General features: G+C 41.3%; 2 protein-coding genes across 7 annotated transcripts in view; one reads left to right on the forward strand and one right to left on the reverse strand.

The window, feature by feature from the left end:
* The window catches only part of LOC140104207 (uncharacterized), a 540921-nt gene that overhangs the window by 80604 nt on the left and 440898 nt on the right, over positions 1-19419 (reverse strand). For 2 of the 3 annotated variants that reach the window (XR_011850264.1, XR_011850267.1), the window contains one exon: positions 745-866. The gene's annotated coding sequence lies outside the window, so the exon portion shown is untranslated. Of the gene's footprint in view, positions 1-723; positions 867-19419 lie in introns of those variants that run through there. The other variant, XR_011850265.1, reaches the window with a different exon arrangement.
* LEPR (leptin receptor) overlaps positions 1-19419 on the forward strand; it is a 91478-nt gene that overhangs the window by 48715 nt on the left and 23344 nt on the right. For all 4 annotated transcript variants that reach the window (XM_072127616.1, XM_072127615.1, XM_072127613.1 and 1 more), the window contains 7 exons: positions 674-958; positions 1955-2072; positions 4853-5028; positions 9952-10094; positions 10747-10906; positions 14640-14933; positions 15386-15503. In XM_072127616.1, coding sequence (XP_071983717.1) covers positions 674-958; positions 1955-2072; positions 4853-5028; positions 9952-10094; positions 10747-10906; positions 14640-14933; positions 15386-15503 — 1294 coding nt within the window. The remainder of the gene's footprint in view (positions 1-673; positions 959-1954; positions 2073-4852; positions 5029-9951; positions 10095-10746; positions 10907-14639; positions 14934-15385; positions 15504-19419) is intronic.

The raw sequence follows: 19419 nt of genomic DNA on the forward strand, positions 1-19419 counted from the left end.
CAATCCGATCGCGTGCGCCCAAATCCCGGGGCAATTCAGGGAAAATCGCCGCAAATCGAAAATTTTCGGACAACCCGTCGGAAAAACGCGATTCGGGCCCTTAGTAAATGACCCCCAATGGGTCAGTAAGGTTTCAGTGAGAATCACGATGTGAACAATGTGAAGGAGCCCTATTACTATCCATTTCTGCAGCTTCATCTATATTCTGCTACATATACATCATGCTGTGCTGTATAATATTGGCGCAGGACTACAATCCCCATCATTGTACATTTTCTGCAAATATTTCTAATGAATAAATTGGGGAAAGTCACAGCCCTGGATATTACTTATAGGGGGATGCGGTGGCGTTAATAAGATTTAATCTCTTTGAATTGATAAATTGATCGGCTGCTTGTTGGCTCGGGCGACATCTCTGAGTGTAAAGTGTGTGATTAGCGGAGCCATTATGTCATAATCATGTGACATGAACAATACACAATCACCCTCCATCACACTCATAAACCGCTGGATCTATATATTGATGGATTGTTTGTCTAGTGATATTCCCTGGGTGTGCGTCACAGTGTGTCAGGAGAATATACTCTGGGAGTCTCACACATTTGTTACTTGGAGATTTCAGTTTTAGCCTCTAATCACATGTAAAGTTACTGTTACATTTGTTTTTATCTAGAATGTCTGACACTATACATAGTATCACCCGAGGTGCACGTCCTCCCTCCGTCAGGGCTCTATCTCTCCTACCTGCTGACCAATGCATCATCAGATCATCCTCCGCTGGAAGGTCTAGTGGCAGAGCAGCACGAAGCTCCGCAGAGGAGGAACTTCTCATGTATCAAGACCGGAGAATACAGCGTCCTGTGCCTCTGGAAAAGGAAGGAACACGATGCTGACACTATTGTAGAAGACTATGAAGAGATCAAGAAGATTAGTTTCCCTGCAGATTCACTTCTAGTAGGTGTGTGGTATTTTACTATAAAGCAGCGTGGATGTAGGATGAACTTATCCGGAGATGCATGCTCCACCAGCAGAAGAATAGTGAGTGCAGCACTGGAGTATAATACAGGATGTAACTCAGGATCAGTACAGGATATGTAATGTCATGTATGTACACAGTGACAGCACCAGCAGCAGAATAGTGAGTGCAGCTCTGGGGTATAATACAGGATGTAACTCAGGATCAGTACAGGATAAGTAATGTCATGTATGTACACAGTGACTGCACCAGCAGCAGAATAGTGAGTGCAGCTATGGGGTATAATACAGGATGTAACTCAGGATCAGTACAGGATAAGTAATGTCATGTATGTACACAGTGACTGCACCAGCAGCAGAATAGTGAGTGCAGCTCTGGGGTATAATACAGGATGTAACTCAGGACCAGTACAGGATAAGTAATGTCATGTATGTGCACAGTGACTGCACCAGCAGCAGAATAGTGAGTGCAGCTCTGTGGTGTAGTACAGGATGTAACTCAGGATCAGTACAGGATAAGTAATGTCCTGTATGTACACAGTGACTGCACCAGCAGCAGAATAGTGAGTGCAGCTCTGGAGTATAATACAGGATGTAACTCAGGATCAGTACAGGATAAGTAATGTCATGTATGTACACAGTGACTGCACCAGCAGCAGAATAGTGAGTGCAGCTCTGGAGTATAATACAGGGTGTAACTCAGGATCAGTACAGGATAAGTAATGTCATGTACGTACACAGTGGCTGCCCCAGCAGCAGAATAGTGAGTGCAGCTCTGGAGTATAATACAGGATGTAACTCAGGATCAGTACAGGATAAGTAATGTCATGTATGTACACAGAAGAATAGTGAGTGCAGAATTCACTCTAGGATCAGACTGAGTGAACTAGTCACCCAGTAAAAGCACTGGGGTACACTGAAGTCTATATTGCTCACATGAATTGCCTTTACATATAACGTGTATATCCTCACATGACAGATCACACATGGAAGTTGCAATGCTTCACGGGAGAAAACACAACCGGGATCACCTGCGAGACACATCATGTGACACAAGACGGGTTCATGCAGTACATGCTTCATCTTTATTATCAGAGGTGAGTGTGTATGTGCTACAGTGTGTGATGTCATATTATAAATCATCCCATTAATTTGGGGAATTGTTTGGCTCAGTTATTATGTGGAGTTGCCTTTAGCAACCAATTGCAGATTTTAAATGTGTCAAATAAACTATTTGCATGGGCCTAACAAGATGGAGGCATTAGGATCCCCAATAAAAGTTAGAAACATTGAATCAAGTTATTTATAATAATAATTCTTTATTTATATATAGCGCACACAGATTACGCAGCGCTGCACCAAGCATGGCAAATTATTTACTGGAAACTGATCAAATATTAATCCTGATAAACCAGGGACATCAGGGACACCAACTCCTAGATCCAGGCACCGGGACTGTGGTATCTTCTTTTATTTGTTGTCCATGGCCACCTTTCTACTAAAATCAACTGCTAAAATAATGTTAATGAGCCTGAAGTGCTATGGGGTGTTACCAGAGCCACTCTGTGCTGTAGCTTCACAGACTGTTACAGTGTGTAGCCCTCAGCACTTCCCTCTGCCTGCTGTAATCTTTTACACTGGGAGGGAGGAAGCGCTCTTGCACAGTGTAAAAACTTGTGCAGCTGCAGCAAGGAGGGGCTCTGGTAACAACCCCCACATTAGCATAATTTTAAAAGTTGATTTTAAATGATAGGAGGCCATGGATAACAAATATAAGAAGATACCACAGTCCCGGTGCCTGGATCTATGAGTTATATCCCTGGTTTATCAGGATGGATTCTGATTTCCTGTATAAAGCGCAGTCCTCCAATCCTGAGCTATCTGTGATCCCCTTGTAGTAACACTGTGCTCCGCGGTGGTCCGATTCCTACATTGTTGTTTTTGTTAATTTTTTATTGTTTTTGAGTGCACATAATATCCGAGCCACGAGGAGAATAGATTCAATCTGTGGAGCACATGGACACAGAACATGAAAGTTTAGCCAAAAGGAACAGCGTGTCTCCTTGCAGGGGATCAGGACAGATTCAAAACAGAGCATTGTCCATTTAACGGAGCGACTGCAAACGACTCGTATCCACCACGCCAAGATTCCAGAATATTTCCAAGAAAAGCGTCTCCTAGTACAAATACTGCTCCATGTGTGCAGCAGGAGGATTCCCCCCTGAGGGCTCTATGCTATGCAATGCTCTTTAAAAAAGAAAGGGTGGGAAAAATTTTGCAACCTTTTTTTTGCCAGAGTTTACACATCCTTCTTGTAGTGCCAGCAAATCCCATCTACATCCAGGACATTCATGGGACCATTTGTTATAATTGTATTGAATTGAGACACATGACTGTGGGATAAAAGAGGCTGAACTACAGATAGATAGATAGATAGGAGATAGATAGATAGGAGATAGATAGATAGATAGATAGATAGGAGATAGATAGATAGATAGATAGATAGGAGATAGATAGGAGATAGATAGATAGATAGATAGATAGGAGATAGATAGAGAGATAGATAGGAGAAAGATATGAGATAGATATGAGATAGATAGATAGATAGATGGATAGATAGATAGATAGATAGATAGGAGATCGATAGATAGATAGATAGATAGATAGATAGATAGATAGATAGGAGATGGATAGGAGATAGATAGATAGATAGATAGATAGATAGATAGATAGATAGATAGGAGATAGATAGATATGAGATAGATAGATAGATAGATAGATAGGAGATAGATATATAGATAGGAGATAGATAGATAGATAGATAGATAGATAGATAGATATGAGAAAGATAGATATGAGATAGATAGATAGATATATAGAAGATAGATAGATAGATAGATAGATAGATAGATAGATAGATAGATAGATAGATAGAAGATAGATAGATAGAAGATAGATAGATAGATAGGAGATAGATAGATAGATAGATAGAAAGATAGATAGATAGATAGATTGATAGATAGATAGATAGATAGATAGATAGGAGATAGATAGATAGATAGATAGATAGATAGATAGATAGATAGATATGAGATAGATAGGAGATAGATAGGAGATAGATATGAGATAGATAGATAGATAGATAGATAGATAGATAGATAGATAGGAGATGGATAGGAGATAGATAGATAGATAGATAGATAGATATGAGATAGATAGGAGATAGATAGATAGATATGAGATAGATAGATAGATAGATAGATAGATAGATAGATATGAGATAGATAGGAGATAGATAGAAAGAAAGATAGATAGGAGATAGATAGATAGATAGATAGATAGATAGATAGGAGATAGATAGATAGATAGATAGATAGATAGGAGATAGATAGATAGATAGGAGATAGATATGAGATAGATAGATAGATAGATAGATAGATAGATAGGAGATAGATAGATAGATAGATAGATAGGAGATAGATAGATAGATAGGAGATAGATATGAGATAGATAGATAGATAGATAGATAGATAGATAGATAGATAGATAGATAGATAGATAGATGTATGATAAATCCCACCCAAAGTTCTAGAATATCTGTAGTGTGATATGATAGCAGAGATGCCTGTAACCTGAGAGCTAGCAGAAATGCAGCTTTGGATGTGAATGGAGTATAAGAAATGATATATTTTGCTCTAGATCTTTCTTTGGAGCACAGATGATCACTTTTTAGCACAGGAGGAGGTTCATGAGGCCGTCACTTATGTTAATGGCTCATTACATATAAATCCCATTAATCTGATAGCTGCGGTGATGTCTCACTAATCACACATCATTCTGTATAGAACATTCAGAAATTTCCTTTACATTTATCTAGGAATGACAAGGATGAAGATGAAATTGGAGCTGATTGCCGGTGCGGCGGAGCTGATCGCTGTCGGTGCCACCTCTCTCCTGCCGCTTACAATGACTCCTATCTCCTGTGGATGGAAATTGTCACCCCTGTCACATCTCTGCGCTCCCCTCCCATACTGCTGCGAGCCGCTGCTATTAGTAAGTGACACCAAAGTACAGAATCCATAGAGGGACGGACACAGCACAATCACTGCACATGTCATTGTCACCAGAGCCGGATTATCCAGAGATCTTCTCTCTATTAGAGGGGAACATTCATCACATCCAGAGACAGTTATAGATTTCCCTTTCTCCAAATAATTAATCCTCTACTCAATGCTGAGAGACAGATTAATGTGCAAGTTGATATCTATATTATCTCTATCTAATATCTATATGTATATCTCCTATCTATCTATCTATCTATCTATCTATCTATCTATCTATCTATCTCCTATCTATCTCATATCTATCTATCTATCTATCTATCTCATATCTATCTATCTATCTCCTATCTTTCTATATCCTATCTATCTCATATTTATCTATCTATCTATCTATCTCATATCTATCTATCTATCTATCTCCTATCTATCTATCTATCTATCTATCTATCTCCTATCTATCTATCTCCTATCTATCTATCTATCTATCTATCTATCTCCTATCTATCTATCTATCTATCTATCTCTCTCTCTCTCTCTCTATCTATCTCCTATCTATCTATCTATCTATCTATCTATCTATCTATCTATCTATATCCTATCTATCTCATATCTATCTATCTATCTATCTATCTCATATCTATCTATCTATCTCCTATCTTTCTATATCCTATCTATCTCATATTTATCTATCTATCTATCTATCTCATATCTATCTATCTATCTATCTCCTATCTATCTATCTATCTATCTATCTATCTCCTATCTATCTATCTCCTATCTATCTATCTATCTATCTATCTATCTCCTATCTATCTATCTATCTATCTATCTCTCTCTCTCTCTCTCTATCTATCTCCTATCTATCTATCTATCTATCTATCTATCTCCTATCTATCTATCTATCTCCTATCTATCTATCTATCTATCTATCTATCTATCTATCTATCATCTGTCTATCTCATATCTATCTCCTATCTATCTATCTATCTATCTATCTATCTATCTATCTATCTATCATCTATCTATCTCATATCTATCTATCTATCTATCTCATATCTATCTATCTATCTATCTCCTATCTATCTATCTATCTATCTATCTATCTATCTATCTATCTATCTCCTATCTATCTATCTCATATCTATCTATCTATCTATCTATCTCATATCTATCTATCTATCTATCTCCTATCTATCTATCTATCTATCTATCTATCTATCTCCTATCTATCTATCTATCTATCTATCTCCTATCTATCTATCTATCTATCTATCTATCTCCTATCTATCTATCTATCTATCTCCTATCTATCTATCTATCTATCTATCTATCTCCTATCTATCTATCTCATATCTATCTATCTATCTATCTATCTATCTCATATCTATCTATCTATCTATCTATCTATCTATCTATCTATTTTAGCCAATAATTCCCTTAAGTTCCTATGAATGTGACTTTATTCTCTACATTTAGTAACACAACCTTCAGCGATCCATATGTTCCCAACGTGTTCCCCCTCGGTGGCGAAGAAATCACAATCGCAGTAATTGTGTTGTTGTCTGTAATTCGTGGTGTTGGCTGCTGGAGACGTTGATGAATATTACCATTAGTGATAATTGCCGCGGTCTCCCCAGACCCTCCAACCTCTGGAGCGGACACTTCCCTGGAATCCTGATGGGCTTCATGTAATGAGTTATCACTGGCAGCAGGAGGCGCTCATATCTCACCCGCGGGCTCAGATCAATATCCTCAGTGATCAATGTAGAGCTCTGTTCACACACAGTGATTATGAATGGTGCAAGGGAAGCAGAATATTGCTCCAGTCTTACCATCTATCCTCAATGATATAGCGCATGGGATATCATGGGGCATCCATTTCCAACCACTATTATAGCGCAATGTTTACTAAAGAGATATGGAAATAATGACATTAGAATGAATACATTGGTTTCATTTACTAAGGGCCCGATTCGCGTTTTCCCGACGCGTTACCCGAATATTTCCGATTTGCGCCGATTGTACCTGAATTGCCCCGGGATTGTGGCGCACGCGATCGGATTGTGGCGCATCGGCGCCGGCATGCGCGCGACAGAAATCGGGGGGCGTGGCCGAACGAAAACCCGACGTATTCGGAAAAACCGCCGCATTTAAAACCCGAAAAAGTGTTGCTTGGGGAGCGCTTACCTTCACCTGGTCCAAGGTGGTGCATTCCGGCGCGATGAGATGACTTTCAGCGCAGCAGCGCCACCTGGTGGACGGCGGAGGAACTACCTTCTTAAATCCCGTCCGGACCCGAATCCAGAGCAGAGAACGCGCCGCTGGATCGCGAATGGGCCGGGTAAGTAAATTTGCCCCATTGTTTCACTTGTTTCATATTTTCAAGTTCTCTTCTTGTTGAGAACATGTATGGCTGGAAACCTATACAGACCTTGTACTTCCCACATGAGAGTTGGTAGCTGTAAGGTGCAGTCTCACTGTGAGTTGTTCCGTTCTTGGTGCGTTTTTTCGTGTTCACCCTGCGTTTTGGCCGGTTTGAATCCTGAATTCCTGAAATGAATTTTCACAGCTGCTTAAACTTCCACAAATAAAGAAATTCAAACCAAGCAAACGCACGGTAAACATGCAAAAAACATGGCAAAAGCTGACGAAGAACGCAGTGCGTGACAGCACGCTAAGGATTTCATGGCAAAACCATAAGATTACAATGACTAAAGGCAGCTGTGTGAGTCCAGCCTAGAACTGGATGGCGGGGGAGACTTGGTGCATTGGTGCAGCTCGCACTCCTGAGGATGCAGATAAAAGTCAGTGGCGCCCATTTATCAAGCAATGTGCACCAGTATTGTGGTGTAGACTGTACATAAATACATGTGTAAGCTGCTCGCATTGTACTTATGAAGTGTGTCGCGGGTGCATAGTGCAGTTTATGGCACAGTATAGTACACAATTGTGCACTAAAAGGGGCAAGTCCAGCATAATTGTGCTGCACACCCATTAAACTGATTGCACCAGAAAAAACTGCTGACCTCAATTTAAGCAGTTGCCTGCAGGGAGCGCCAGTTTAAAGAAAACCTTGCTCCGGTCTTTATTAATTCTCAGCACGATAGTGAGGCAAACTGCGCACAATACACACCGCCGCACTAGTAATAACTGTGCGCCAATGTATGCGAACTGTGAGAGTCTGCTGACTATCTGGTATGTTCAGTATGGGCACAGCACTATTACTCTGCACGATGGGCACAGCACAGTACTACTACTCCTATCCTGTATATATGGGCGCAGCACAGTACTACTACTCCTATCCTGTATATATGGGCGCAGCACAGTACTACTACTCCTATCCTGTATATATGGGCACAGCACAGTACTACTACTCCTATCCTGTATATATGGGCACAGCACAGTACTACTACTCCTATCCTGTATATATGGGCACAGCACAGTACTTCTACTCCTATCCTGTATATATGGGCACAGCACAGTACTACTACTCCTATCCTGTATATATGGGCACAGCACAGTACTACTACTCCTATCCTGTATATATGGGCACAGCACAGTACTACTACTCCTATCCTGTATATATGGGCAGAGCACAGTACTACTACTCCTATCCTGTATATGTAGACACTGGACAGTACTACTACTCCTATCCTGTATATATGGGGACAGCACAGTACTACTACTCCTATCCTGTATATATGGGCACAGTACTACTACTCCTATCCTGTATATATGGGCATAACATAGTACTACTACTCTTATCTGGCCCCCGATGATGAGTATTCAGCCCCCGGTGATAAGTGTTCGCCCCCCGGTGATAAGTAATCAGCTCCTGGTGATGTGTATTCAGCCCCTGGTGATAAGTATTCAGCCCTGGTGATAAGTATTCAGCCCCTGGTGATGTGTATTCAGCCCCTGGTGATGAGTATTCAGCCCCCGGTGATAAGTATTCAGCCCCCGGTGATGAGTATTCAGCCCCTGGGGAATCTTCATCTCATCAGAGCAGAGAATCTTATTCCTCATAGTCCGGGGTCCTTCATGTGTTTTGTGTACTGTATGCGGCTTTCATGTGTCTTCAACTGAGGAGAAGCTTCCAGACTCTGCCATAAAGCCCTGACTGCTGGAGGCTACAGTGATAGGTGACTCCCATCTCCCTCCTGCATCTCCAGAGCTCAGCCACAGTGATCTTGCTTACCTCTCTCACCAAAGCGCTCCTCCCACAATTGCTTAGTTTGGCTGGACAGCCAAGTTGTGGTCATCCCAACCTTCTTCCATTTAAGGATTACAGAGGCCACTGTGCTCTTAGGGACCTTGATTGATACAGAAATTCTTTTGTAGCCTTGGCCAGATCTGTGCCTTGCCACAATTCTGTCTCTGAGCTCCTTGGGCAGTTCCTTAGACCTCATGATTCTCATTTGCTCTGGCATGCGCTGTGAGCTCTTATATACTGTAGACATGTGTGTGCCTTTCCTAATCAAGTCCAATCAGTTTAATTAAACACAACTGGACTCCAATAAAGGAGTAGAATCATCTCAAGGAGGAAATGTGAGTTAAATATGAGCAAAGGCTCTGAATACTTATGACCATGTGATATTTCAGTTTTTCTTGTTGTATAAATTAGCAAAAATATCTCCATCTGTTTTTTTTCCTGTCAAGATGGAGGGCAAAGTGTACATTAATGAGCAAAAAAGCAACTTTTGTGATATTACCAATTGGTTGCAATGAAACAGAGTATTTGGATCCTGCACAGTACGGAAAAGGTGGTTGAGCTTTGCCCTTTGCTCATTGTCCACCGATGTGATGAAAGACCAGGAGCTTATTGCCTATTACAATCACCATCATATAATAGGCACCTTGTCCCTCCCCCATCTTTCTCGCAGTACCTCATACATGATATTCTTATTGTCCACAGTAAAGCCGGACCCTCCAGGTGACCTGCGGGCAGAGATAACCAGTGATGGAAAGCTGAAGGTTCTCTGGACCATTGATGGATCCTGGAGGCTCCAATGTCAAGTGAAACATTATGTGAACAGCACAGAGGAGATCTCACCTCCGGTAAATACCTGCATTTCACGCCCTAATGAGGTTCCAGTAATATGTTACTGCTCTGCCTAATTGAGATTGTGACACCGAGCTCCGTGGGGAATGAGCCTCCTCATTATTACAATCCTGTCACGATGGAGAGACTGAAAAGGGCGACGAGTGAGGTTTATAACGTGATTATCAGATGTGAATCTTATAAATGGAAACGTCTTTTAATTAAGGGGAGTATAAACTCTGTACAATGCAGAACAGTCGGGGGCAGGGGTGAGGCAGGAAGCGTCCGCGTCTCCCGTTACAATCCATATTGGAGCGGCTTGTTCCCTGCTGACAGGAAGCCATTTGATCCTGATGGCCCATTCAATACTGGATTTCTTGTTCTGACCGCACCTATGTCCTACAGACTTGTGATGTTACCTCCTTAAAACATGAAAGAAGACTATTTCTGCTCAAATTCCCAGTAACTTCTCTTCTAGCGATGCCAATAGCGATGTCCTGACCGTGTTCTCTTCTCCCGTGTCCATACAATTCCATTCCAGACCCTGGTTCTTGTCTCTTCCCGATTTCCTTGTTCATTCCATGTGGTTGTAGCTTCACATTTTGTCCTCTTCAATGCTGCACATTTGGTCTTCTCATTATGAAAAACTAACTCTTCATTTCCCTACAGTCCTATAGTCCTATAGTCCATATAGTTGTGGAGAAGACTTTTGTCATCCTGGACGTCCCCGAATCCTGTTCACCGCTGGTGTTTGAGGTGCGATGCCGAAAATTTCCTGAACTAGGTCCATGGAGTAACTGGAGTCTTCCCATGATCTTTAAATCCCAAGGTAACTAAATAAGTAAAATTCTACTTATGGGAATAAGTCTCTAGACAGAAGATACAATTGGGTTAATCCCTCTAGGTACAACCGGAATAGACAGAGCAATAGACTTCTAATAAATTGACTGATTTTCAGGCAATCACACAGTATACAATCTTATATAGAGGGAACAGAGAGCAGCCCCCGTGTACTATAAAGCAGCAGTAAAGTTTTTATTAGAGGGATGGAGTCTTGCGATACCTTCGGACTCCAGGAAACAAAAATTCCGGTAAGAAGAATTTTCTCTTCCCTGCTCGTCGTCAGGCAGCGCATACAATTGGGATTTCGCAAGCAATAAATTACGAGGCCGGGATAGATAAAGCCAAAATCAGCTCCTCCTTCTACAAGAGTGTGACGACTGCAGTGTTATATGAAGGTGGACGCCGAGGAGCGTGTGGCAGCTTCACCTATTTGTTATATGATACAACTCTGCCAATGCCGCGGCTGTAACATGGGTGCAATGGGCTTAAAAGGTCTTAACAAACTGCAGATTAGAGAATCGGTTCTGGATTCGGGAATTGATTGCTGTAAATTTAGGGTATTGGAGAAACCTCGCTGTAAAAAGTGCAGGACAGAATATAAGGATCCTGGACTTGAAGAATATATTGAACGCAAGTGTGTGGTGCAGGAAGTAGAGAAGAAGCTGCAGTGTGCGGTGCAGGGAGGAGAGGAGAAGCTGCAGTGTGCGGTGCAGGGAGGAGGAGAGAAGAAGCTGCAGTGTGCGGTGCAGGGAGGAGAGGAGAAGCTGCAGTGTATGGTGCAGGAAGTAGAGAAGAAGCTGCAGTGTGCGGTGCAGGGAGGAGGAGAGAAGAAGCTGCAGTGTGCGGTGCAGGGAGGAGGAGAGAAGAAGCTGCAGTGTGCGGTGCAGGGAGGAGAGGAGAAGCTGCAGTGTGAGGTGCAGGGAGGAGAGGAGAAGCTGCAGTGTGCGGTGCAGGGAGGAGAGGAGAAGCTGCAGTGTGCGGTGCAGGAAGTAGAGAAGAAGCTGCAGTGTGCGGTGCAGGGAGGAGGAGAGAAGAAGCTGCAGTGTGCGGTGCAGGGAGGAGAGGAGAAGCTGCAGTGTGTGGTGCAGGGAGGAGAAGCTGCAGTGTGAGGTGCAGGGAGGAGAGGAGAAGCTGCAGTGTGCAGTGCAGGGAGGAGAGGAGAAGCTGCAGTGTGTGGTGCAGGGAGGAGAGGAGATGCTGCAGTGTGCGGTGCAGGGAGGAGAGGAGAAGCTGCAGTGTGCGGTGCAGGGAGGAGAGGAGAAGCTGCAGTGTGCGGTGCAGGGAGGAGAGGAGAAGCTGCAGTGTGCGGTGCAGGGAGGAGGAGAGAAGAAGCTGCAGTGTGCGGTGCAGGGAGGAGGAGAGAAGAAGCTGCAGTGTGCGGTGCAGGGAGGAGAGGAGAAGCTGCAGTGTGCGGTGCAGGGAGGAGAGAAGAAGCTGCAGTGTGGTGCAGGGAGGAGGAGAGGAGAAGCTGCAGTGTGCGGTGCAGGGAGGAGAGGAGAAGCTGCAGTGTGCAGTGCAGGGCGGAGAGGAGAAGCTGCAGTGTGTGGTGCAGGGAGGAGAGGAGAAGCTGCAGTGTGTGGTGCAGGGAGGAGAAGCTGCAGTGTGCGGTGCAGGGAGGAGAGGAGAAGCTGCAGTGTGCAGTGCAGGGAGGAGAGGAGAAGCTGCAGTGTGCGGTGCAGGGAGGAGAGGAGAAGCTGCAGTGTGCAGTGCAGGGAGGAGAGGAGAAGCTGCAGTGTGCGGCGCAGGGAGGAGAGGAGAAGCTGCAGTGTGCAGTGCAGGGAGGAGAGGAGAAGCTGCAGTGTGTGTCGCAGGAAGTAGAAGTAGTTGGGGTGGTATTTTGTGCTGTACTGTGGTTGTTGGTACATCTATGGTGCTGGTTAAGGTTGAGCAGTGTGACAGTATGGACCTTGGACCAATAAATGTTTTGCACCCCTGTGACCTAAATCAGGAATAGAACAGACATTTAAAGGAATTTTTTTTTAAATAATTTATGACGTGCTTGTGGAGTTGGTCCATTTTATCACAAGTCTGACTCCACAGCTCCGCTTGTTCCATTGAAGCTTTCAAGTAAAATTCGCTCAGGGATTGTATAACTATTGGGTTGCTGATGGGGGTGAAGCATCTTGGATTTTGTGGCGCCCCCTCTGGTCACTATTCAGATCACCCAGACGTCTGTGACTACTGTGAAGAGAAGTATTTTGGTCCTGGTGTCATCAGACGGAAGGTTCTTGATGTGAGGACTTCTTTTTAGTGGAGGTGTCTTTTTATGTCTAGACTTTGGAAATCTTCTTTTCTGACACTGAATTGCAACACTGGTTGCTTCATTTAAGACCTGCAGGATCTGGTCCAGCCATGATCCAAAAAGTGAAGGTGACTGAAAAGATAGACCACAAAATGATCTCCATCTCACAGTTTATTCCATAATGGATAAAACCTCAGACCTTGCAGAATGTTTTATAGAATCGCAGAGAAATTCTATGCCTATTTTCCTAATTGGTGACGATTGGAGAAATCTTTCCTTCTCCTTGGTCCCCTGACAGCTGACCCCTGAAGTGACTGTGATGGAGGACACAGCAACTTGAGAAACTGCTGGTGCATAGGGTTTTTTCTGTGATTAGACTCCAGTCCATAATGTCATTAAAGGAAACCTACCATTTGATTTGATGCATTATGAAACAAACATACCTTTAGACTGCTGTAGCTACACTGATGCAGAAACATACCTTGTTTAAAATTATGATAATGAGCCTCTGTCGCTCCTATGGCTGCTCCAGTGCTTCTTACCCTAGTTATGTCCTGCTCCTAGCCGGCATACATCATGACTGTGTTGTCCCTGACAGGCAGAAGTAATCAATCGCTGCACCATCCCCCAGCCGCTGTAAATGAGTCATCCAGCTCAGGTTGATTAGTCCTCTCTGGACAGTTCAGGAAGCTCCGTGTTATGTGTTAGCCAACCTTCACCCAGCTTTCCCAACGTCCTAAATTTTGTTTTTTTAGCAAAACCACTTGGTTCAGGGATTAAACAAGATATGTTTCAGTGTAGTACAGCTACAGTATGTTTGGATCATAATGCATAAAAAATAAATAGTATATTTCCTTTCAGAAAGATGTTTCATCATTTTTGCCAACTTTGCAACAGGAAAGTTAATGTTTGGAAAGTGAGTTCTTCATGGACTTCTGAAGCTGCTTTGTATTCTTTCTCTGGCTTTTCCCAGTCTTTCCGGATCGATTCATTCACTAGATGATGACCAGGGAATACATTTTCCTTAGTGACAGAAAAATAATAGTCTTTCCCACCTCGACTTGACCTATGATCAACATTTTATTAATTGCTGTAAATTGTCCTCATAATGCTTGTTACTTCTCCCTCGGAGCTGGAGGCTGATGTGTCAGATGAGGATAGTAGTGATGGGCAGTGATCATTAGGCTGCCTAGTCATTCCTCTCCACACTGCTTGTAATCCAAATTTATCGGATCAAGGGGGTGTGGTTACCAGATTAGGGGTGGGGCTAAGTGAGGCGTTCCTGCTCCGCACATGGGTATTATGTATAGCATGCGCCCATTCAGGCACAGACTAGGGCGGATTTACACAGATTTATATTTAACTTCTATAAATGTTAAAGACATTTCCTAATTTCTAGTCAGATGTTAGCAGTTATCATGATCTCTCTCTCTATATCCAACATCCCGGTTATATCCCATCGCTCCTCTCCCTACAGATGGTTATTATTTCCCGCAGAGAGTCGTGGTCAGCAGCGGATCCAGCGCCTCCGTTTTTTGCATGTTCTGTGACCAGAACAAGAAGGTTCCATCTGGGGCCATAAGTTGGGGGCTAAACTTTGCCAGAACGGACCCCTCCTGGCAGTACAGCGCCGTCAGCCAGTACGTTGCAAAAATCACCATCGACAATCTAAACATGACAACGCCAAAGGGGAAGTTTAACATTGATGCTCTGGTCTGCTGTATCAAGGGCATCGAGTGCCAGCCCCGATATGCAGAAATCTACGCCATAGGTAGGTACGATGGGCACTGCATTAGTAGGGGGTTAGTTATAGGTGGGCGCGGAGGTATCTGATCCCCCCCAGCCCTGGTGCATAACAAGGCAGCAGAACATTGATTACATGCAGAACCCCGGACCCTCGTTACCCATTGCTCAGGCCGAGCTACTCCCAGTTTCTCCTGGATTGTGTGTTTAAAGCAATCCAGACAGAAGGTGTGAACACAGCCTTACACGTCTCTGGGACAATATGAAAGCCACACATTCATCAGGGTTTATACAAATTTACTTTTGACATTTCAGACAGTTTTGCCTGGGGTGGGCCTGGGGTAAGACTGATAGATTGGGATATATGACCCCCATCCCATGTGCCATTTCTAACCTGGTCTCTTGAGCCCCCTGTAGCTGCTTACCTACAACCAATGACATTTTATTTCACCTTTCTCCTTTTCTCTCTGATGATTTCAGACACTAATATCAACATAATGTGTGAAGCCAATGGAGACATAACTAATATGAGCTGCTGGTGGACCCCCAAACAGGTCCTTCTCCCTAAGGACATCAAACTCACATTCCGATATTATGAGTAAGTACCATAAGTGTCATCCATGGCTGGGAAGACTGGGACTATGCTGCCACCTAGTGGTGCCCTTTGTGTATAGAAAAGCTCCTCCAATACTAAAGGTCTGACCACCAGGGGTGAAAACTGGACCACCATACGACTACTACTGCTCCTAACGTCAGTGCGACAGCTGATACTAATACTCCTAATATTAGTGTTAAAGCTAATGCTTCTACTACTACCTCTAATATTAGTTTTATAGCTGATACTATTGTGTTATTCTTAATACTAGTGCTACCACATATTCTAATACTAATTATCTGACTACCAGGACTGATACTCCTCCTTCTAATATTAGTGCTACTGCTGATACTACTAATCCTAATAATTATGTTACTAATGATCCTACTGCTCTTAGTATTGGTGCTACCACTAATATTTCTGCTTCTAATTGCTCCTAATATTAGTGTTACCTCTAAAACTACTGCTCTTAATATAAGTGCTACTGCTAATACTACTACTACTAATATTAGTGCTACCGCTGATACTACTAATCCTAATAATAATGTTACTACTGATCCTACTACTCCTAATATTAGTGCTACCGCTGATACTACTAATTCTAATAATAATGTTACTACTGATCCTACTGCTCTTAGTATTGGTGCTACCACTAATATTTCTGCTTCTAATTGCTCCTAATATTAGTGTTACCTCTAAAACTACTGCTCTTAATATAAGTGCTACTGCTAATACTACTACTACTAATATTAGTGCTACCGCTGATACTACTAATCCTAATAATAATGTTACCACTGATACTACTACTCTTAGTATTGGTGCTACCGCTGATACTACTAATCCTAATAATAATGTTACTACTGATCCTACTGCTCTTAGTATTGGTGCTACCGCTGATACTACTAATCCTAATAATAATGTTACTACTGATCCTACTGCTCTTAGTATTAGTGCTACCGCTGATACTACTAATCCTAATAATAATGTTACTACTGATCCTACTGCTCTTAGTATTAGTGCTACCACTGATACTACTAATCCTAATAATGTTACTACTGATCCTACTGCTCTTAGTATTGGTGCTACCGCTGATACTACTAATCCTAATAATAATGTTACTACTGATCCTACTACTCCTAATATTAGTGCTACCGCTGATACTACTAATCCTAATAATAATGTTACTACTGATCCTACTACTCCTAATATTAGTGCTACCGCTGATACTACTAATCCTAATAATAATGTTACTACTGATCCTACTACTCCTAATATTAGTGCTACCGCTGATACTACTAATCCTAATAATAATGTTACTACTGATCCTACTACTCCTAATATTAGTGCTACCGCTGATACTACTAATCCTAATAATAATGTTACTATTGATCCTACTACTCCTAATATTAGTGCTACCGCTGATACTACTAATCCTAATAATAATGTTACTACTGATCCTACTACTCCTAATATTAGTGCTACCGCTGATACTACTAATTCTAATAATAATGTTACTACTGATCCTACTGCTCTTAGTATTAGTGCTACCACTGATACTACTAATTCTAATAATAATGTTACTACTGATCCTACTACTCCTAATATTAGTGCTACCGCTGATACTACTAATCCTAATAATAATGTTACTACTGATCCTACTATTCCTAATATTAGTGCTACCGCTGATACTACTAATCCTAATAATAATGTTACTACTGATCCTACTGCTCTTAGTATTAGTGCTACCGCTGATACTACTAATCCTAATAATAATGTTACTACTGATCCTACTACTCCTAATATTAGTGCTACCGCTGATACTACTAATCCTAATAATAATGTTACTACTGATCCTACTACTCCTAATATTAGTGCTACCGCTGATACTACTAATCCTAATAATAATGTTACTACTGATCCTACTACTCCTAATATTAGTGCTACCGCTGATACTACTAATCCTAATAATAATGTTACTACTGATCCTACTACTCCTAATATTAGTGCTACCGCTGATACTACTAATCCTAATAATAATGTTACTATTGATCCTACTACTCCTAATATTAGTGCTACCGCTGATACTACTAATCCTAATAATAATGTTACTACTGATCCTACTACTCCTAATATTAGTGCTACCGCTGATACTACTAATTCTAATAATAATGTTACTACTGATCCTACTGCTCTTAGTATTAGTGCTACCACTGATACTACTAATTCTAATAATAATGTTACTACTGATCCTACTACTCCTAATATTAGTGCTACCGCTGATACTACTAATCCTAATAATAATGTTACTACTGATCCTACTGCTCTTAGTATTAGTGCTACCGCTGATACTACTAATCCTAATAATAATGTTACTACTGATCCTACTACATATATTAGTGCTACCGCTGATACTACTAATCCTAATAATAATGTTACTACTGATCCTACTACTCCTAATATTAGTGCTACCGCTGATACTACTAATCCTAATAATAATGTTACTACTGATCCTACTACTCCTAATATTAGTGCTACCGCTGATACTACTAATCCTAATAATAATGTTACTACTGATCCTACTGCTCTTAGTATTAGTGCTACCACTGATACTACTAATTCTAATAATAATGTTACTACTGATCCTACTACTCCTAATATTAGTGCTACCGCTGATACTACTAATCCTAATAATAATGTTACTACTGATCCTACTACTCCTAATATTAGTGCTACCGCTGATACTACTAATCCTAATAATAATGTTACTACTGATCCTACTGCTCTTAGTATTAGTGCTACCACTGATACTACTAATTCTAATAATAATGTTACTACTGATCCTACTACTCCTAATATTAGTGCTACCGCTGATACTACTAATCCTAATAATAATGTTACTACTGATCCTACTATTCCTAATATTAGTGCTACCGCTGATACTACTAATCCTAATAATAATGTTACTACTGATCCTACTGCTCTTAGTATTAGTGCTACCACTGATACTACTAATTCTAATAATAATGTTACTACTGATCCTACTACTCCTAATATTAGTGCTACCGCTGATACTACTAATCCTAATAATAATGTTACTACTGATCCTACTACTCCTAATATTAGTGCTACCGCTGATACTACTAATCCTAATAATAATGTTACTACTGATCCTACTACTCCTAATATTAGTGCTACCGCTGATACTACTAATTCTAATAATAATGTTACTACTGATCCTACTGCTCTTAGTATTAGTGCTACCGCTGATACTACTAATCCTAATAATAATGTTACTACTGATCCTACTACTCCTAATATTAGTGCTACCGCTGATACTACTAATCCTAATAATAATGTTACTACTGATCCTACTACTCCTAATATTAGTGCTACCGCTGATACTACTAATCCTAATAATAATGTTACTACTGATCCTACTGCTCTTAGTATTAGTGCTACCACTGATACTACTAATTCTAATAATAATGTTACTACTGATCCTACTACTCCTAATATTAGTGCTACCGCTGATACTACTAATCCTAATAATAATGTTACTACTGATCCTACTGCTCTTAGTATTAGTGCTACCACTGATACTACTAATTCTAATAATAATGTTACTACTGATCCTACTACTCCTAATATTAGTGCTACCGCTGATACTACTAATTCTAATAATAATGTTACTACTGATCCTACTGCTCTTAGTATTGGTGCTACCACTAATATTTCTGCTTCTAATTGCTCCTAATATTAGTATTACCTCTAAAACTACTGCTCTTAATATAAGTGCTACTGCTAATACTACTACTACTAATATTAGTGCTACCGCTGATACTACTAATCCTAATAATAATGTTACTACTGATCCTACTACTCCTAATATTAGTGCTACCGCTGATACTACTAATCCTAA

This window comes from Engystomops pustulosus, chromosome 10 (assembly GCF_040894005.1).
Source record: "Engystomops pustulosus chromosome 10, aEngPut4.maternal, whole genome shotgun sequence".
NCBI classification, from domain to species: domain Eukaryota; kingdom Metazoa; phylum Chordata; class Amphibia; order Anura; family Leptodactylidae; genus Engystomops; species Engystomops pustulosus.